The 22,204-nt window shown below is 45.2% G+C and overlaps 2 protein-coding genes across 3 annotated transcripts in view; one reads left to right on the forward strand and one right to left on the reverse strand.

Annotated features, from left to right (window-relative positions):
- The window catches only part of LOC137097903 (sodium/mannose cotransporter SLC5A10-like), an 87,635-nt gene that overhangs the window by 8,040 nt on the left and 57,391 nt on the right, over window positions 1-22,204 (forward strand). Inside the window, exons 6-9 of the mRNA XM_067473315.1 lie at window positions 5,502-5,607; window positions 6,073-6,153; window positions 6,850-7,055; window positions 12,244-12,379. Of these exons, the coding sequence (XP_067329416.1) occupies window positions 5,502-5,607; window positions 6,073-6,153; window positions 6,850-7,055; window positions 12,244-12,379 (529 nt within the window). The remainder of the gene's footprint in view (window positions 1-5,501; window positions 5,608-6,072; window positions 6,154-6,849; window positions 7,056-12,243; window positions 12,380-22,204) is intronic.
- The window catches only part of LOC132782104 (protein FAM83G), a 50,871-nt gene continuing 34,980 nt past the window's right edge, over window positions 6,314-22,204 (reverse strand). The window contains exons 4-5 of one of the 2 annotated variants that reach the window (XM_060786782.2): window positions 18,850-20,290; window positions 6,314-9,544 (exon numbers count right to left, since the gene is read on the reverse strand). In XM_060786782.2, coding sequence (XP_060642765.2) covers window positions 9,197-9,544; window positions 18,850-20,290 — 1,789 coding nt within the window. In that variant the 3' untranslated portion in view covers window positions 6,314-9,196. The remainder of the gene's footprint in view (window positions 9,545-18,849; window positions 20,291-22,204) is intronic. The other variant, XM_060786783.2, reaches the window with a different exon arrangement.

The following is a 22,204-nucleotide window of genomic DNA, read 5'->3' on the forward strand; positions in this document are numbered from 1 at the left end:
TCGCCTCGGGGGATGCATGCGCCGTTCATCTATAATCTCTCAAAGAATGTTAATGCCCTCTTTGAATGCGCATCTGCCTCTGATGCGTTGCAGGTGTGCAGCCTGGGAATGGAAATGGCACCTGGAAGAGAAGAATGTGCTGTGCATGCAGGAGAATGGAGGGATTCTGGGCTCCGTAGTTCAAAATAGGGACTTTCCCCATGTGCCATCTATTGTTAAGGGCTCGATAGAGAATATGAACCAGAACAACGGGGGATTCTGGGCACTGTAGTCCAAAATAAGAACTGTCCCCATGCTTCACCCATTGTTAAGGACTTGGTAGATACCAGTATTGGGTATGAACCAGAACAATGGGGTTTATGGGTTCTGTAGTCCAAAATAGGGACTTTCCCAAGCGTCATCTATTGTTAAGGACTTGGTAGAGACAGTGTTGGGTATGAACCAGAACATCAGGGGATTATGGGCACTGTAGTCCAAAATAAGATCTGTTCCCATGCTTCACCCATTGTTAAGGGCTTGGTAGATAAGAGTATTATGTATGAACTGAAACAATGGGGATTATGGGCACTGCAGTCCAAAATAAGAACTGTTCCCATGCTTCACCCATTGTTAAGGGCTTGTTAGATAGGAGTATTGGGTATGAACCAGAACATCAGGGGATTATGGGCACTGCAGTCCAAAATAAGAACTGTTCCCATGCTTCACCCATTGTTAAGAACTTGGTAGATAAAAGTATTGGGTATGAACCAGAACAATGGGGATTATGGGCTCTGTAGTCCAAAACAGGGATTTCCCCAAGTGGCATCTATTGTTAAGGGCTTGGTAGAGACAGTGTTGACTATGAACCAGAATAATGGGAGATTATGGGCATTGTAGTCCAAAATAAGAACTGTCCCCATGCTTCACCCATTGTTAAGGGCTTGGTAGTTGTGAATATTGGGTATGAACCGGAAAAACAAGAGACTATGGGCACTGTAGTCCAAAATAGGGACTTTTCCCAAGCTCTGTCCCATTGTTAGAGGTTTGGTAGATACCATATAGAGCAGTGGTTCCCAACCTTTGGGCCTCCAGGTGTTTTGGACTTGGGTTCCCACAGATCCTAACAGCTGGTAAGCTGGCTGGGATTTCTGGGAGTTGACGTCCAAAACATCTGGAGGCCCAAAGGTTGAGAACCACTAATATAGAGCTTGAGCTAGGACATCTGTATTGTCCCCCATGTTGTTTAACATGTACATGAAGTTGCTGGGGAAGATCATCTAGAGTTTTGGGGTTCAATGCCATCTGTACACAGATGACGTCCAACTCTGTCACTCCTTCCCACCTGCTGCTAAGGAGGCTGTTCAGGTCCTGAACTGGTGCTTGGCAGCTGTGACAGTCTGGATGAGGGTGAACAAATTGAAACTGAATCCAGACAAGACAGAGGTACTTCTGGTCAGTCACAAGGCCGAACAGGGCATAGGGTTACAGATGGGGTTACACTCCCCCTGAAGACACAGGTTTGCAGCTTGGGAGTTCTCCTGGACTCATTGCTGAGTCTAGAACCCCAGGTTTCAGCAATGGCCAGGGGAGCATTCACACAATAAAGACTTGTGAGCCAATTGCGCCTGTACTTGGGAAGTCAGACTTGGCCATTGCAGTCCATGCTCTTGTCACATCTCGGATAGACTACTGCAACACACTCTGTGTGGAGCCGCCCTTGAAGACTGTTCGAAAGCTCCAATGGGTGGCAGCCAGATTACTCACTGGACCAATGTGCAGGAAGCATACAACTCTTCTGTTGCATCAGGTCCAATGGCTGCCAATCTGCTACCATGCACAATTCAAAGTGCTGGCATTAGCCTACACAGCCCTCAATAGTTCTTGCTCAGCTTACCTGTCCCTATGAACCGGTGAGAGCATTAAGATCTACTGGGGAGGCCCTGCTCTTGGTCCCACCCCCATCGCAAGCACGACTGGTGGAGATGAGAGACAGGGCCTTCTCAGTGGTGGCCCCCTGGTTGTTGAACTCCCTTTCCAGTGACATCAGACTGGCCACCTTCCTCCTGAATGAACACAAGGTTGTGGGATCAGGCGTTTGGATAGTGCAATAGAGAACTAGCATAGTTGTAGCAACACAATCGACGACTATACTAAATATCATGGTTTTAACAGTTTTATGGTATTTATATGTTTTTAAATACCCCCCCCCCCCCCGGCCCGGTGACGCAATGGTTTAAATCACTGAGCTGCTGAACTTGCTGACCAAAAGGTTGGTGGTTCAAATCCGAGGAGCGGGGTGAGCGCCTGCTGTTAGCCCCAGCTCCTGCCAACCTAGCAGTTCGAAAACATGAAAGTGTGAGTAGATCAATAGGTACTGCTTCTGTGGGAAGGTAATAACACTCCATGCAGTCATGCCGGTCACATGACCTTGGAGGTGTCTATGGACAACACCGGCTCTTCGGCTTAGAAATGGCGATGAGCACCAACCCCCAGAGTCAGACACAACTTGACTTAATGTCAAGGTGAAACATTTACCCTTACCTATGTTTTTTTTTTTGTTTAATGTACATGATATATTGTATTGTACTTACTGTATACTAACCATTCCCTGCCATGTGTTGCTGTGGCCCGGTCTGTGTATATGTGTTTTGTGTGTTTATATTTGTGTATATGTGTATATATGTGCGTTTGTGTATATATATGTGTGGCTTTTTGCATGCGTTGTAATGTATTTTAATTTTTTGGCTTTTTAAAGTCCCTTCTGCTGTGTTCTTCAGTGTTTTTATGAGTGATGGTCGCTTGTTGGCCTGGTCGATGTATTGTGTCCAAATATGGTGCTAATTCGTCCAGTGGTTTTTGAGTTATGTTAATCCCACAAACTAACATTGCATTCTTATTTATATAAATTCTATTATTATTTTATTATTATTATTTTATTATTGTATTATTTATATTGGTGACCACTGACTGGTCCATGAAGTCACGAAGAGTTGGAAACGACTGAACGAATGAACAACAACAACAATTATTTATATTATTGTATATTTATTATTCTATTATTCTATGTTATTATTATTATTTTATTTCTATGACCTTCTGCGCATGCTCAGGAACTGTAGCCTAGCTTTGCAGTGCTAGATTTCCAATTATTATTATTATTATTATTATTATTATTATTAATTTTCAATGCATTTTAATTATTTTTGGCTTTTTAAGTCCCTTCTGCTGTGTTTTTCAGTGTTTTTATGAGTGATGGTCATTCATTGGCCTGAGAGGTGTATTGTGTCTAAATTTGGTGTCAATTCGTCCAGTGGTTTTTGAGTTAAGTTAATCCCACAAACGAACATTACATTTTTATTTATATAGACTGTAGATGCAGCATTGAATATTGACATACTGTAAGTCGCTCCGAGTCCCCTCTGGTGTGAGAGGAGCGAGATATAAATAGAGTAAATAAATAAATAAATCTGGGGATACTGGGCTCTGTAGTCCAAAATACGTGTAATTTCCAAGCAGATCCCTTTAACAGCACCAAATTCTCCAAAGTCTTCCACCCTGAAGACTTTCCCCAATTCTCTTCTGGTTCCAGCCAATAAAGGAAGCTATTTCTGCCTCATTTTCCTCCACTTCATTTTTGCTGCTTCTGCAAATGCCTCCTCCTTCTTCCTTGGGGCCAAAAAAACGACGGAGGCATCAATGCGGAAGGCACCCCGCCCTGGGATTCTTGCCCTTTTCGACTTGAATGGATTTGTTCCCTTGGCACCTGCCCTGCCTTGAAGTCAACGCCAAGCTCCAAAAAATATTTTTATTATTATTATTATTATTATTATTATTAATTTTTGCAGCTGCCACTCAACTGCCAAAAGAGAGCAAAACAGCAAGTGGAAAAGTGGTCCAAAAACATTTGGGGAATTAGGGGCAGGAATTATGGAGATGCTCAATAAGGACTAAAGGCATAAAGCTGTTCAACAGTGGAACTCTCTGCCCCAGGGTCCAGTGGAAGCTCCTTCTTTGGAAACTGATAAACAGAGACTGGATGGCCATCTGTCGGGGGCACTTTGTGCTTTTCTTGCATGGTCCAAAAACATTTGGAGAATTAGGGACAGGAATTATGGAGGTGCTCAATGAGGACTAGCTTCATGGTCAAAAGGCATAAAGCTGTTCAACAGTGGAACTCTCTGCCTTGGGGTCCAGTGGAAGCTCCTTCCTTGGAAACTGTTAAACAGAGACTGGATGGCCATCTGTTGGGGGCACTTTGTGCTTTTTTTGCACGGTCCAAAAACATTTGGAGAATTAGGGACAGGAATTATGGAGGTGCTCAATGAGGACTAGCCTCATGGTCAAAAGGCTTAAAGCTGTTCAACAGTGGAACTCTCTGCCTCGGGGTCCAGTGGAAGCTCCTTCATTGGAAACTGATAAACAGAGACTGGATGGCCATCTGTCGGGAGCACTTTGTGCTTTTACTGCAAGGCAGGGGCTGGACTAGATTATTCTATTATACTAACCAACTGTATTATTCTATGATACTAACAACAACAACAACAACAACAACAACAACAACATTTCCTTTTGGATTATGATGCCTGGAAATGACAAATGGTTCCAGCCCAATATTGTAACTACCAACCTTTGGACAATGGGATCAAGCTAGGGAAAAGTTTCTTTTTGGACTACAGTGCCCAGAATCCCCATTTGTTGTGTTTCATACGCAGTCCTTTTGGACTACAAAATCCCAATTAGTTGTGGTTCATACCCAGCCCTTAACAATGGTTTCGACTGAGCCTTTCATGATGGGCAGTTGACAATGGGAAAAAGTCCCTATTTTGGACTACAGTGCCCAGAATCCCCAGTTGTTCTGACTCATACCAAGCCATTAACAATGGGATCAAGTTTGGGAAAGTCCCATAAAGTCCAGAAATCCCCCAATATTGTACCTACTGAGCCTTTTACAAGGGGAAGAGTACCTCATTTTGGACTGTAGCACCCAGAATCCCCACTTGTTCTGGTTTATACACAATAGTGTACCTACCAAGCCATAAACAAAAATATTTTTGGACTACAGTGTCCAGAATTCCCTGTTGTTCTCGTCCATACCTTTTATCTACCATCCAATTAACAATGGATGACGCTTGGGCAAAGCTATGACCCATTGTTAAAAGTTTGGATCTTGAGCCAAAGCAGCTGGGGATTATGGGCACTGTAGTACACAAAAAGGAAGTTTCCCCAAGCTCTGGCCCATTGCTAATGGCTTGATAGGCATGGTATTGGGCTGGAACCAGCATAGCTGGGGATTCTGGGTAGCGCAGTCCAAATCTTTCCCCATTTGTTAAAGGCTTGATTGAAACCACATTGAGCTTGAACATCTGGGGATTCTGGGCACTGCAGTCCAAAAGTGGGGACTATTCCCATTGGTTAAAGGCTTGGGAGGTCCAGTATTGGGCTTGAACCAGCTCAGCTGGGGATTCTGGGCACTGTAGTCCAGGAAAAAGGGACCTTTCATAACCTTTTCTTTCTTTCTGCAGACGGACCTGTATTCGGGCGCCCTTTTCGTTCAAGTCTGCTTGGGCTGGAATCTCTACCTTTCGACCGTCTTGATGCTTGTGGTCACTGCCATTTACACCATCGCAGGTCATTGGGGAGGGGGCAAATGGATTAATTAATGATATAATTAATGGGCGAAATCCATATTCATCAATATCTTGGGTAGCCAATGGTATAAATAAATAGTCATAATGCAAGCTTATTCGACTGAAGGAGGTTCTAGAGCAGAAGGAGTTTCAACAGGTGCTTACTTGTTACTTACCTGGCCCATGTAATCAGGAACCCCAGCTGGGATTCTTTCATGCTATTGAAAGGAGAAGGCTCATTTCCAGCTTTCAAGGTTGATGGCTTCTACATCCAATCTACCCCAAAAGGCACCTGATCTTAGAAGCTAAGCAGGGCCGCCCCTGGTTGGTTCTTGGATGGGAGACCAACAATGAATCACAGGCTGTATTTCGGAGGAAGGAACTAGCAAAAAGTGGGGTCTCCATAAGTCGACAGTTGTCTTCAAGGCACACAATAATATTCTATTATTTTTTGCATTGTTTGCAGGGGGGCTCACGGCGGTCATCTATACAGACGCCCTGCAAACCTTAATTATGGTAGTCGGCGCCGTCATCTTGACCGCCACAGGTAAGGCCTTACTTAGGGTGCATCTACACTGTGGAATTAACGCAGTTTGGTACCACTTGGACTGCCATCACTCAATGATTTGGAATCCTGGGAGACGTAGTTTGGGCAAGGACTCAGACTACACAGCGCTGGATAAAAGACAGACGGATAAAAGACTGCATTTGAATGCGTACCCAATATTCTCATTTATTGGACCCATATTTAGCAGCTTTTGCTACCATGCAAAATGAACCAGAAGGTACAGAAAAGCACATCCCTGTTTTTGAAGTTTGAATGACTCGAGTGGGTCATTTTTTTCCCATTCTTTTGACACCAAAGTGGCCAAAACGGTGCCTCGTTTGCCAATAGAAGGTCCTGGGAAAAATAAATCTCAATGTTTACTTTCCACATCAGGATGAAATGAGGAGATTATTCCTCTTCTATTACTCAGGGGAGATGGGCAAAGGAACATTGAACCCTACCTCCTTAGTTAGAAAGGGGATGCAGAGAAGAGTGGAAGGTGAGTCCTGACTCCACAATGTTAGAGAGGGAAAAATCTCTAGAAGCAAATGCAGAGGCAACCATGCTGTCTAGATCGGCACCGACCCCTTTGTCTCCGAGCTCCAAATGTTTGGAGAACTGGCATTTTCACCTCTCAGCTGGAGCTTTGGCAACCCTAAGCCCCATATGGACTTCTCTTTCCTCCTTCTTATGCAGCTTTCCACAAGATCGGTGGTTACCCCAACTTGGAAGAGGCCTACTTGAGAGCGGTGCCCTCCAAGACCATCCCAAACACCACCTGCCACCTGCCCAGGCCTGACGCCATGCACCTCTTCCGGGACCCCGTCTCCGGGGACCTGCCCTGGACCGGCATGACTTTCGGGCTCTCCGTCCTGGCCACCTGGTACTGGTGCACCGACCAGGTAAGACAAAGCCCCTCAGAGCGGTCTCTTTTTCCATGCATCTTGGAGTTCTGAAATTAGCCCAAATCTCCCTAGCGGACCTGTTGATCCTTTCGGTTCTGTTTTGGAGAAGCCTCCTTAACCTTTCCCGCTCGGGACCTATAGGATCTCCATTTGGAAACGGGACCATTGGATTGGCATGACTTTGGAGCTCAATAAAGAGGTTGTTCATGGCTACATTGACCTTTCCCTCTATGGACCCATTAAAACATTAAACTGGCATGGCTTTGGGGCTCAATGGAGAAGTTGTCTGTGACCTCATGGACATTTCCCTCTAGGAACTCAGAGGATCTCCATTTGGAAAAGGGACCATTGGATTGACATGACTTTGGAGCTCAATAGAGAGGTCATTCGTGGCCACATTGACCTTTTCCTCTAGGGACCCATAGGATCTCCTTTTGAAAATGGGACCATTAGATTGGCATGATTTTGGAGCTCAATAGCGAGGTTGTTCGTGGCCTTGTTGACCTTTCCCTCTGGGAACCCATAGAGTCTCCATTTGCAAATGGGACCATTGGATTGGCATGACTTTGGAGCTCAACAGAGAGGTTATTCATGGTCTTGTTGACATTTCCTTCTAGTAACCCATAGGGACTCCATTTGGAAATGGGACAATCCAATTGGCATGACTTTGGGGCTCAATGCAGATGTTGTTTGTGGCCTCATTGCCCTTTCCCTCTAGGGACCCATAGGGTCTCCATTTGGAAATGGGACCATTCGATTGGCATGACTTTGAGGCTCATGACCAAAATAAATGATTTGATGACCGAAATAAATGATTTGATTTGATTTGAGGCTCAATGGAGAGACTGTTCATGGCCTCCTCCCTCTTGGAATCCATAAGGCCTTCATTTGCAAATGGGGTCATTGGATTGGCATGACTTTGGAGCTCAATAGAGAGGTTGTTTGTGATCTCATTGACCTTTCTCTCTAGTGACCCATAGGGTCTCCATTTAGAAAAGGGGCCATTAGAGCGCATGACTTTGGGGCTCCATTTCAGAGCCTTTCTATCCCAACCCTGCTCCCACCGGGTCTTGGAATCTTGGGTCTTGCAGTTCCTAAATCAACTAAAATCCCAGGATGGAAGTCGCTGGTGGCCTTAGTGACCCTTGTGGCCCTCTTTCAAGTTGGACCACTGGACTGACATGGCTTTGGGACTCTTTGTTTTGGTGCCCAGGCCAGGTAAAACCAAAGCCTCTCGAACCCTTTCCTCGTGCCCACCAACCAAAAGCACAGACTCCTTTTTCTGTTCCTAAAGCAACCACAATCCAAATGGGGAGTTGACCTTTTGACGCTGTTCTTAATCGGACTCCTGAACTAGCATGACTTTGGAAGTCACCTGATCTGGTGCATGGACCATATAATCCAAAGCTCCTGAAACCCAACCCTTCTGTCCACTGGGCGAATGCACCGGCCGCATTTCGATGGATCTCTGAAACTCATAAAAGAACCAAAATCCCAATGCGGAGATTGCCCAGTAGGGAGATTCGGCTAGGATCTCCATTCCCAATTGAACCACTGGACTTTGGGGCTCTGGTTTGTGGCCAGACCAGGAAAACCAAAGTCCCTTGGACACACTTTCATGCCCACCAGGTGAACATGTGGATGCCCTTTTGGTTGATCTCAGAGCTCTGCAAATAAACAAACTCCCAAATGAGGAGATTGCTGGTGGCCTCATTGATCCTTTCAGCAATATTTTGAAATGACCACCAAACCAGCATGACTTTGGAGCTCTTTGTTTTGGTGCATGGACCAAATAAACCAAAACCCCGAGAACCCAATCCTCATGCCTATTGGGTGAATGCACCTTGCCCCCTTTTCCGTAGGTCTTGGAGCTTCCAAAAGAACCAAAATCCCTATGGGGAGATTGTTCGTGATTTCATTGACCCTTTTGGCTGCGGAGCTCACAGTGTCTCCATTTCAAATTGGACCACTGGACCAGTATGACTTTGGGGCTCTTGGTTTGGGTCAGACCAGGTAAACCAAAGCCCTTCAAACCCACCCTCGGGCCCATAACGGCGAATGCGCCGACCCTATTTCCGTGGGTATTGGAGCTCCTAAAAGAATCAAAATCCCAAACAGGGAGGTCATCCAAGGCGGCCTCATTGACCCTTTCGGCTCCGTTTGGAGTTGGACCACTGTCCGGCCTTGTTCTTGAGGTGCTTGGACTGCGACAGTTTGGACAAAGGGATGCCGAAGGGAGTCTTTATCTCTTCCGGCGCTCTTTGGGTTTCTTGGCACGATCCGGGAGTCGGCAAGGGCCCCCCGGACCCCCTTCCGTAGGAGTTTTTGCTGGAACTGAAGGATTCCCTTTGCCAGTACGGCTGGCCGGTGGGACTCGAGGGCACATTTTTGGCGTCCCGTTGGAATTGGGCGTCTTTGGGGCTTTGCGAGGGTCCGCCTTGGCCTCTTCTGGGGGACATTTGCATCCTGGATCCGTAGCAGAACAACTGGAAATGGAGAAAATAAGAAAAGTGTTGGCTTTTGTTGGTTTAGATAACTCTCAGCCTAGATTTGAAAACATCTAAAATGTGGATAATTTTGAAAGAGTAAAAGCATGCAGAGGGACCCAATGGTTGGTTAAATCCTTGCACTGGGGCGCATTTCCGCTGTCGAATTAATGCAGTTTGATGCTGCTTTAATTACCATGGCTTAATGCTATAGGATCTGGGGAGTTGTAGTTTTGCAAGTCCTTTAGCCTCCTCTAGGTGTATCTGTGGTGTAGAGTGAATGCAGTTTGGTGCTGATTTAACTGCCATGGCTCAATGCTATGGGATGCTGGGAGTTATAGTTTTGCAATGCTTTTAGCCTCCTTAAAGTGTATTTACACTGTAGAATTAATGCACTTTGACACCACTTTAACTCCCATGGCTCAACCCTATGAGACCCTGGGAGTTGTAGTTTTGCAAGGCTTTTAGCCTTCTTTAAGTGTATTTCCACTGTAGAAGTAATGCAGTTTGATGCTGCTTTAACTGCCATGGCTCAATGCTATGGGATCCAGGGAGTTGTAGTTTTGCAAAGCTTTTAGCCTCCTTTAAGTGTATTTACACTGTAGAATTAACGCAGTTTGGCTCTGCGTTAACTGCCATGGCTCAGTGCTATGGGATCCTGGGAGTAGTAGTTTTGCAAGTCCTTTAGCCTCCTGTATGTGTATCTACACTGTAGAATTAACGCAGTTTGGCACTACTTTAACTGCCATGGCTCAGTGCTATGGGATCCCGGGAGTTGTAGTTTTGCAAGTCCTTTAGCCTCTTCTAGGTGTATCTACACCGCAGAATTAACACAGTTTGGCGCTGCTTTAACTGCCATGGCTCAGTGCTATGGGATCCAGGGAGTTGTAGTTTTGCAAGTCCTTTAGCCTCTTCTAGGTGTATCTACACCGCAGAATTAACACAGTTTGGCGCTGCTTTAACTGCCATGGCTCCATGCTATGGGATCCCGGGAGTTATAGTTTTGCAAGTCCTTTAGATTCCTCTAGGTGTATCTACACTGCAGAATTAATGCAGTTTGGTGCCATGGGATCCTGGGAGTTGTAGTTTTGCAAGTCCTTTAGCCTCTTCTAGGTGTATCTGCACTGTAGAATTAACACAGTTTGGTGCTGCTTTAACTGCCTCATGTAAGCCGCCCCGAGTCCCCGTTGGGGGAGATGGTGACGGGGTATAAATAAAGTTTATATTATTATTATTATTATTATTATTATTATTATTATTATTATTATTATGGCTATGGGATCCTGGGAGTCGTTGTCTTGCAAGGTCTTTATATCTATCACTTCCCCAAACTACAAATCACAGGATTCCATAGCATTGAGCCATGATACACATAGAAAATCAAGACCTTGCAAAACTACAACTCCCAAGCTTCAACAACATTGAGCCATGTCAGTTAAAGCGGTGCCAAATTGCATTAATTCTACAGTGTAAACACACTTAAAGGAGGCTAAAAGTCTTGCAAAACTACAACTCCCAGGATCCCATTGCATTGAGCCATGTCGGTTAAAGCGGTGCCAAATTGCGTTAATTCTACAGTGTAAATACACTTAAAGGAGGCTAAAGGTAAAGGTAAAGGTAGTCTCCTGACATTAAGTCCAGTCATGTCTGACTCTGGGGTGTGGTGCTCACCTCCATTTCTAACCCGAAGAGCCAGCGTTGTCCGTAGACACCTCCAAGGTCATGTGGCCGGCATGACTGCATGGAGCGCCATTACTTTCCCGCCGAAGCGGTACCTATCGATCTACTCACATTTGCATGTTTTCGAACTGCTAGGTTGGCAGAAGCTAGGGCTGACAGCGGAGGCTCACGCCGCTCCCCGGAATCGAACCTGCGACCTTTCAATCAACAAGCTCAGCAGCTCAGTGCTTTAACCCACTACGCCACCGGGGGCTCCCAAAGGAGGCTAAAAGCCTTGCAAAACTACAACTCCCAGGATCCCATTGCATTGACCCATGGCAGTTAAAGCGGTGCCAAATTGCATTAATTCTACAGTGTAAATACACTTAAAGGAGGCTAAAAGCCTTGCAAAACTACAACTCCCTGGATCCCATAGCATTGCGCCATGGCAGTTAAAGCAGCATTGAACTTCATTAATTCCACAGTGTAGATGCACCCCCAGGTCTCCAATGCTGTAGTCTATTGCTCAAACTACTTTGCTGTAAGCCTACCTTGCAGGGCTGTTGTTGGATAGTTCCACTAATAATAATTTAATAATGCTTTAATAAAAATTAGTGGATTTGTTAATAAGAACCACTGTGTAGTGGTGTAAGTCTTGGACGACATCCCGTGAGACCAGGGTTCGAATCTTTGCAGCTTTAGGAAAGGCACACTTTCTCAACCTCAGAAGCAAACGCCTGATAAGACTTGCTTTCTGGTTGCCGTAAGTCAGGAAGCGGACTTGAAGGCGCACAACAACAAATGCAACGTGTCACGCCTTTCGGTTGTGGAGAGGCATCTCTGGACGTGTTGGAACAAAATGGCAAATATTTAGACTGGCGCCGCACCTGATTGGCAAACAGGGCCCCAAACAAAGGGCCAAGGGGTGCCTCTGATATCGGGATATCTTTGAACCCAACCAGCAATATCACCAAACGTAGGGATATTATTTAACTCTTTCACCCTCACATTTTTCCCATAACTTTTTTGTTCCTTCCCAGGTCATTGTCCAGCGGTCCCTCTCCGCAAAGAGCTTGAACCACGCCAAAGGGGGGTCCATCCTGGCCAGCTATTTAAAAATGCTGCCCATGGCCCTCATCGTCATGCCGGGGATGATCAGCCGGATCCTGTATCCAGGTGAGAAGGGATGGAAGGAGAGGCTGCCGCAGGTTGCTTTTGCCTGAACTGACTGGGAAGGGCAAGGTTAACTCACCCTAATCTCCTTCTTGCTGAATTAATTGAGTGCTAACTGCTATTAAACTCTGTTTGCAGCCATTGAAGCAAGCTGGGGAGAAAGCCGGAGGGAGGGAAAGAAACCGGGACATTTTAAAAAGTGGGATGGTAAAGGATTAATTTGGGATTTTCATGGACTGCTTGAGAGTGAATTAGTGGAGAGCGACACCATTTGAACTCCACAGCCCAATTCTATGGAATTATGGGAGTTGTAATTTGCACTTTTTGACAGGGAAGGTGAGGGACCTTGTAAAACTGCAACTCCCAGGATTCCATAGCACTATCTCAGATAGATAGATATGCTAGATATGCTAGATATGCTAGATAGATTGATGATACATAGAAATGATAGCTGGATGGATGGATAGCTATATGATACATAGAAATAATAGATTGATCAGACATAGAGATAGATAGATAGATAGATAGATAGATAGATAGATAGATAGATAGATAGATGTATCCTGACTGGGGGCCCCCACTGGCGCAGTGGGTTAAACGGCTGAGTTGCTGAACTTGCTGACCGAAAGGTCAGTTGTTTGAATACATGGAAAGGGGTGAGCTCCTGCTGTTAGCCCCAGCTCCTGCCAACCTAGCAATTCGAAAACCTGCAAATGTGAGTTGATCAATAGTTACCCCTTCTGTGGGAAGGTAATGGTGCTCCATGCAGTCATGCTGGCCACATGACCTTGGAGGTGTCTACGGACAATGCCGGCTCTTCAGCTTAGCAATGGAGATTTGCACCACCCCCCAGAGTCAGACACGACTGGACTTAATGTCAAGGAGAAACCTTTACCTTTAGAGATACTAGATAGATTGATGACACATAGAAATTATGGGTGGATGGATGGATAGCTGTATCATATAGCTATCCATCCATCCACCCACCCATCCATCCATCCATCATTTCCATGTATCATCGATCTAACTAGTGTCTCTAAAGGTAAAGGTTTCCCCTTGATATTACGTCTGGTTGTGTCTGAGATACTAGATATATTGTCTGGTCGTGTCTAGAGATACTAGATATATTAATCATATATAGAAATTTATTTCTTTACATTATTTCTATCCCGCCCATATCAGCCCGAAGGCGACTCAGAAATGATAGATAGATAGATGATAGAGATACTAATCAGATTGATAGAGATTCTACATAGAGATATGTGATAGGCAGATAGATAGACGATACATAAATAGAGATACTGGATAATCAATGACACATAGAAATGATTGATGGATCGCTGTATGATACATAGAGATACTAGATTGATTTGATCATACAGGTAGATGACAGATGGGTAGATAGATAAAATACTAATCAGATTGATAGAGATGATAGATAGATAGATAGATAGATAGATAGATAGATAGATAGACAGACAGACAGGTGCTACATAAATAGAGATACTAGATAGAGCAATGATTCATAGAAATGATGGATGGATAGCTATATGATATATAGAGATACTAAATAGATTGATCATACTTAGATATAATAGATAGATGATAGATAAATAGAGATACTAATCAGATTGATCGAGATGATACAGAGATAATAGATAGATAGATAGATAGATAGATAGATAGATAGAGAGGAGATTCCATCTGAACACGAGGAAGAACTTCCTGACTGTGAGAGCCGTTCAGCAGTGGAACTCTCTGCCCCGGAGTGTGGTGGAGGCTCCTTCTTTGGAAGCTTTTAAACAGAGGCTGGATGGCCATCTGTCAGGGGTGATTTGAATGCAATATTCCTGCTTCTTGGCAGAAAGGTGTTGGACTGGATGGCCCATGAGGTCTCTTCCAACTCTTTGATTCTATGATTCTATATACTAGTTTGATTGATGAGACAGAAATGTTAGATGGATGGATGGATGGATGGATGGATAGCTATATGATACGTAGAGATACTTAATAGATTGATCATACATAGATATAATTGATGATAGATACATAGATACTAATCAGATTCATTGAGATGATAGATAGATAGATAGATAGATAGATAGATAGATAGATAGACTAGATAGATTGATGATACATAGAAATGATGGATGGATGGATGGCTAGCTATATGATACATAGAGATACTTAATAGATTGATCATATGTAGATATAATAGACAATAGATAGATAAATAAATAGATAGAGATACTAATCAGATTGATCGAGATGATACAGAGATGATAGATAGATAGATAGATAGATAGATAGAGATACTAGATAGATTGATGATACATAGAAATGATGGATGGATGCATGCATGGAAGCATGGATAGATAGCTATATGATACATAGAGGTACTAGATATATTGATCATACATATATCATATAGATAGAGATAGTAATCAGATCGATAGAGATCATACAGGTGCGTCTGGTGGGAACAAGACCGCATTTCCATCTACGAACCCACGCGCTCACTTCAGTCATCTGGAGAGGCCCTGCTCGTGATCCCGCCTGCGTCGCAAGCGCGCTTGGTGGGGACGCGGGACAGGGCCTTCTCCGTAGTGGCCCCCCGACTCTGGAACACCCTCCCCAAATATCTTAGACAGGCCCCTACATTGGCTGTCTTCAGAAAGAACCTGAAGACCTGGCTATTCCGATGTGCCTTCCCAGATTAGGAAATCTCCACTACCAAGTCCCATAAGCACTTTACTAGAACCAATGATTGCTGCACATAGCACACCGCACTTTCCCTAGAAGCCTCATATTCACCCCTGTCACATCAGCACTTTTAATTTTGTACCCATTACTCTGGCCTGGCCCAGTTCTATTGCCTCTTGTTCATTTGGCTTTATTTTGTTTTAATTGTTTGATTTGCTTAGGTTGTACTGTTATATTGTGTGTTGAGGCCTCGGCCTGTGTAAGCCGCATCGAGTCCTTCGGGAGATGCTAGCAGGGTACAAACAAAGTTTAATAACAATAATAATAATAACAACAAGAGTAAGGGCCTTTTCTGTGGTGGCCCCTCGGCTATGGAATTCCCGAATGAAATTAGATCTGCCCCCTCCCTCCTGACCTTTAGGAAGCTAGTGAAAACCTGGCTGTGGAATGAAGCTTTTGCTGAATGATGTCTGAGACCGGCAATCGACCAAAGTTACTGACCACAATATATGGACTGAGTTGGACATGATTTTATCTTGGCGAACGGCTATTACGTAATTTATCCTATATGTATTTGTTAATTTTAATGTTGATGTGTGATGTTTTAGATTTTTAGTGTTAGCATTGCATCTTTGCTGTCAGCCGGTCTGGGTCCTTCTACGGAGGTAGAGAAGATTGGGATATAAAAGTTTTAAATAAATAAATAGATATTAGATAGATCGATAGATAGATGATACATAAATAATCATTAGTTTTACAAGGTTAAAGAGGTGGCAAGCTGCATGACTTTTACTGTGTCGGCGCACCCTTAAACTATGAGGCACTTGTTGATGCCAAAGCTGTTTTTCACTGGGTGCATTAACTGGGTGGCCTTGTAAGGCAGTTGACGGGTGCTTTGTGGGAAGCCTTTGAAACCGTCTCTCCCTTGCTAAGCCCTTCGCAAGCATAACAGAAACCGGCCTGACCCAGTAAGAAAAAAAAGAAAGAAAGGCAGGACGCTGCTGTGTCAGCAGGACTGGGGAGGCAGGCGTCTTCGTGCGGGCACACGCCCGGGACTTGCCACACCTGGCAAGCGAGGGACGGCTGTGATTCGCAATCGCCACCGGCACCACCGTCTCTCAGATCTTCTCGTGTCAACCTCATGTGCGTCCTCACCCAAAACAAAGGGCACGATCCGTAGAGATCTGGGTTGATGATGCACCCTTCAGGCATTAGACCTATTCAAAGCCCTACTTGCCACCAGAACAGTGATTTCCTCTCCGGGTAATGTGGTTTTTTAAAAACTGGATATTTGAGGATTTCCAGAAATGAAAGAAGAAAGTGCAAAAGCTGGGTTGCAGCTAAACGTCAAAAAAACCAAGATTATGGCAACAAGAATGAATGACAACTGGGAAATAGAGGGAGAAAATGTGGAGGCCGTGACAGACTTTGTATTTCTGGGCGCAAAGATGACTGCAGATGCAGATTGTGGCCAGGAAATCAGAAGACGCTTCCTTCTTGGGAGGAGAGCAATGTCCAGTCTCGATAAAATAGTAAAGAGTAGAGACATCAGACTGGCAACAAAGATCCATTGCCTAGTCAAAGCCATGGTATTCCCTGTAGTCACCTACGGATGTGAGAGATGAACCTTAGGGAAGGCTGAGCGAAGGAAGATCGATGCTTTTGAGCTGTGGTGTTGGAGGAAAGTGCTGAGAGTGCCTTGGACTGCGAGAAGATCCAACCAGTCCATCCTCCAGGAAATAAAGCCCGGCTGCTCATTGGAGGGAAGGAGACTAGAGACAAAGTTGAATTCCTTTGGCCACATCATGAGGAGACAGGAAAGCCTAGAGAAGACAATGATGCTGGGGAATGTGGAAGGCAAAAGGAAGAGGGGCCGACCAAGGGCAAGATGGATGGATGGCATCCTTGAAGTGACTGGACTGACCTTGAAGGAGCTGGGGGTGGTGACGGCCGACAGGGAGCTCTGGCGTGGGCTGGTCCATGAGGTCACGAAGAGTCGGAGACGACTGAACGAATGAACAACAAGAAATTCTAGCAGGGCATTTCTAGGAATCCTCAAATTCCTAGTGGCCAAGGAATGCTGGGAGTTGGAATCTGAAATATTTGCAGGGCTGAAGTTTGGGAAACTGAGGCTTACAAGTCAGATTCAAACTCCATTAACACCATGCTGACTCTAGTATAGGGTTTTGTGGCAAGGTTTGCCATTGTTTCCAGTGAGGTTGAGAGTGTATGACTTGGCCAAGGTGTGTATTCATCACCAAGTGGGAATTTGAACCTTGGTCTCTATGGGAGTTGTAGTTTGGTATAGTTTGTCCCTGTCTTTGTCTCCTTAGGGCAGTGTTTCTTAACCTGGGGGTCGGGACCCCTGAGGGGGTTGCGAAGGGGTGTCAGAGGGGTCGCCAAAGACCATCAGAAAACACAGTATTTTCTGGTGGTCATGGGGATTCCATGTGGGAAGTTTGAGCCAATTCTATCGTTGGTGGAGTTCAGAATGTTCTTTGATTGTAATGAACTATAAATCCTAGCAGCTACAACTCCCAAAAGTCAAGGTCTATTTTCCCCAAGCTCCACCAGTGTTCACATTTGTTCACATATGGGAAGTTTGAGCCAATTCTATCGTTGGTGGAGTTCAGAATGTTCTTTGATTGTAATGAACTATAAATCCCAGCAACTACAACTCCCAAAAGTCAAGGTTTATTTTTCCCAAACTCCACCAGTGTTCACATTTGCGCATATTGAGTATTTGTGCCAAATTTGGTCCAGATCCACAGTGCTCTCTGGATATAGGTGACCTACAACTCCCAAACTCAAGGTCAATACCCACCAAACCCTTCCAATGTTTTCCGTTGGTCATGGGAGTTCTGTGTGGCAAATTAGGTTCAAATCCATCGCTGGTGGAGTTCAGAATGCTCTTTGATTATAGGTGAACTATAAATCCCAGCAACTACAACTCCCAAATTACAAAATCAATCCTCCCCTAACCCCACTAGCATTTACAAGTGGTTGCATTGGGTATTTGTGCCCAGTTTGGTCCAGTGAATGAAAATACATCTTGCATATCTGATATTTACATGATTTATAACAGTGGTAAAATGACTGTTATGAAGTAGCCACGAAAACAATATTATGGTTGGGGGTCACCACAACATGAGGGACTGTATTAAGGGGTCATGGCATTAGGAAGGTTGAGAACCACTGCCTTAGGGGGTAAGTGGAAGGTTTGATTGCATCTAGACTATAGAAAAAATGCGGTTTGATTTCACTTGAACTGCCCTGACTCAATGCTATGGGATTCTTGGAGCTGTTGTTTGCACTCGAAAGCAAAAAAGGCTCAAGGTTTCCTAAAACTAAAACTCCCACGACCAATTTTGTTGCATGTAGGTAAAGCAAAGCACGGAGAATACTCAACCCAACTGGCCATAATGTCTCCCATCCGGACCTGGTGTTTCGCCGGTTTTAGTTTCTTCCAGACAACTCAAATGAGTTGGAAGGGTCCCAAAAAGCCACCCAGTCCAATCTCTTTCTGCCTGGCAGGAGACACCATCAAAGCCCTCCCAACAGATGGCCATACAATATCTGCTTAAAATCTTCCAGAGAAAGAGGTGCCTCTTGAAGGAGCTAGAAAATGCCTAGAGGGGACCTAATTTGTTGGATGTGGGTAAACTAAACCAACCTAGAGAATCTCAATAATGCCTAAAGATGGCATATTCTGTTGGTAAATGAAACCATCATTAGGACATAGAAAGAACAATTACCACCAAGAGTCCTACCTGTGGCCCATTGCTGTCGGGGAAAGCATGCGGATTACGGCCCCTTCCCAAAACACACCTCATCTCCCCCATGCCTTCGTCGCTCTTCCGTCTCCGGGCCTCTTCCAAAGCCAAGCTCAGGAGGGGCTGGGGGCTCCCCAAGGGGCTCACGAAGGTCCCTCGGCTGATGTGGGGCTCGCTCAGCTTTCGTTGCACAGGAGGCCGATGGCGGTGGTGGTCCCCGTTGAGGAGGAAATCCGAATTGGTCCTCCGTAGAAGCATGGGGTGATCCCTGGCCTCAAAATACTCATCTGAGACGGACGACGCATCAGAGGGGAGGTAGCTGTGGTTGGCGGAGCTGCCGGACACACTCTCTGGACCGCTGAAGACCACGTGGTCATCCTTTTCCTCCTCTCCATCTTCTGCCTCATCCCCTTGTACCCCATTTACAGGATGGGTCATGTCTTCAGACACTGCCTCTTGCCTGCTTAGCTGTCGACAAATCCCCGAAACATGGGGACCTTCTCCATCTACGATATTGGCACCGTTGCTCTCGGTTTGGTGACCCTCTAATTCAGAATCTTGTTCTTTGGAGTTTTTTGTGGAGGTCAGTTCTGTCACAGGGACTGTTCTTGGTTTTGGCACCGGTGGCACAGCCCCGTCATGGTGAGTTTGGTCTTGACTTTGTCCTTCCAAGTGCTGACCGTTGGCCAAGGTTTCTCCATTTGTTGACATCTTCTCAGCAAGATTCGTTGTTCCATCCGTATGATTAATTGGAGTCTCTTGGTTTTGGTGAGAGGGAGGCAATGAGTTTTTGGCTTGGTTCGGAGAGCTTGGATGGTGGCCCTTGTGGCTTTCTTTCTGCTTCAGCATCTGCCGGTGTTGAGCATTGGCCTGGGACACGTCGCACACCTTGATGCGGTTCATCTGCGAGAGCTGGATGTTCTTGATCTTGGGGTCGATGATGTTGATGTAACCCAAGATCTCGCTCCCGGGTTCTGGGTCGGGCTCAACCCAAGTTGGCAAATAGTCAAACATGTTGGCTTTCTCTAGGTTCAGGAGCCCCGGGTGGATTGGGGGAGCCATTTCCACTGGGTCGCTGGGCCTCTCGGACACCCGTCCCTCCGGAATGACTTTCCCCTTTGGTGGCCGTTCAGGGAGGTTCTTGTCGCTCTGGGCCTTTCCGTTGCTTTCGATCCGCTCTACACTCTTCGCCTTGACCAGGGCGTACTTGGGGTTGAACATCTTCTTCACCATGGCGCTGTTGTTAGGATTGACCGGTGCCACCGACGGGAGGACTAAGGGCTCCGGCTCAGGTTCCTCTTCCATTGGGATGGACTTCAAGCTGACCCCTCGAGACACCAGATACAGTTCTTGGAACTGCTTGTCAAAGGCCTCCACCACTTGTCCGGACAGGACTGAAATGACGTTTCGGTCACATCGAGCAGCAGACCAGGTGAAGCTGGAAGCGAGGAGGAAAAACAATGAGTTACTTTCGAATAACAACAACAACAACAACAGCAATACTATGTTCAAGGTAGAATGGAAAAGGAGATGAAGATCAGCTTAAAAAGGCAATGGAGACACAACTCAAAGAAAGGTCCGGTGAATCCACAAAATGCACTTTTGCATTCACTGGATTAATATCTGCTGGTGAACCAATGCAAGGCTTTGCTTTGTGCTAAGTTTCTCATCTGCTTGATTCTCATTTGTGAGAGAAGTAATGCAAGCTTTCAGGTACTTGAAGATTTTATTTTGTCTCAGAAAAATGAAAGCTAAGAGTGCGTCTGCACTGTACCGTTAGTGCAGTTTGACACCACTTTCAGTGCCATTGGGAGTTGGAGTTTGACAAACTCTTTAGCCTTCTCTGCCAAAGAATACAAACTGCAACTCCCTTGATTTCACATCATTGAACCAGGACAGCTTAACTGGTGTCAAACCGTATTTATGCCACAGTATAGACACACTCTAAGCCTTTCTCAACCTGAGGGTCGCGAGAGGGTGTCAGAGGGGTCGCCAGAGACCGTAGGAAAACATAATATTTTCTGTTAGCCATGGGGGTCCTGTGTGGGCAGTTTGATCAGTGGAGTTCAGAAGCTCTTTGATTGTAGGTGAAGTATAAATCCCAGCCACTACAACTCCCAAATGTCAAGGTATATTTTCCCCAAACTCCATCAATGTTCACATTTGGGCCTATTGAGTATCTGTGCCAAATTTGGTCCATATCTAGGTTCTTGTGGGTTTTTTCGGGCTATAGGGCCATGTTCTAGAGGCATTTCTCTTGACGTTTCACCTGGTCCATATCCATCATTGTGTGAGTCCACAGTGGTCTATGGATGTAGGCGAACTACAATTCCAAAACTCAAGGTCAATGCCCACCAAACATTTCCAGTATTTTCTGTTGGTCATGGGAGTTCTGTGTGCCAAATTTGGTTCAATTCCATCGTTGGTGGAGTTCAGAATGCTCTTTGATTGTAGGTGAACTATAAATCCCAGCAACAACAACTACCAAATGACAAAATCAATCTCCCCCAACCCCCGACTAGTATTCAAATGTGGGCGTATCAGGTATTTGTGCAAAATTAGGTCCAGTGAATGAAAATACATCATGCATATTAGATATTTACATGATGATTCATAACTGTAGCAAAATTAGAGTTATGAAGTAACAACGAAAATAATTATGGTTATTTATTATTATTATTATTATTATTATTTCCAATATTTCTACCCCGTACTTCCCAACCCCCGAAGGGGCACTCAGGGCGGCTTACAACGCCAGCAATTCGATGTCAACAACATACAACACGTTACGTATAACATTATACGAAAGATAAAACATTAGATTAAAATACATTTAAAACATTATTATTATCATGTGGCCGAATCAAAGTCTGATCTAGCCACCAACGACCCAATCCAAAGCCTGTCATAGTTAAAATTCCAACATTATGATTACTGCCAAACCTACTGTCCAAAGGCCTGGTCCCAAAACCATGGTTTGAGCTTTTTTCTAAAAGAGAGGAGGGATGGAGCTGGCCTAATTTTCCTAGGGAGAGCATTCCACAGGTGGGGGGCCACCACCGAGAAGGCCCTGTCCCTCGTCCCTGCCAAACACGCTTGCGAAGACGTTGGGACTGAGAGAAGGGCCTTCCCGGATGATCTTAAATTCTGAGGCAGGACGTAGAGAGAGATCTGTTTGGACAGGTAAGCTGGGCCGGAAACATACACGCCTTTATAGGCCAAGACCAGCACTTTGAATTGTGCTCGGAAATGGACCGGCAGCCAGTGAAGCTGACATAACAGAGGGGTGGTATGTTCCCTGTATGTCGCTCCAGTTAGTAATCTGGCTGCTGAGCGTTGGACTCGTTGGAGT

The sequence above is a fragment of the Anolis sagrei genome, chromosome X (assembly GCF_037176765.1).
Source record: "Anolis sagrei isolate rAnoSag1 chromosome X, rAnoSag1.mat, whole genome shotgun sequence".
Lineage (NCBI taxonomy): Eukaryota > Metazoa > Chordata > Lepidosauria > Squamata > Dactyloidae > Anolis > Anolis sagrei.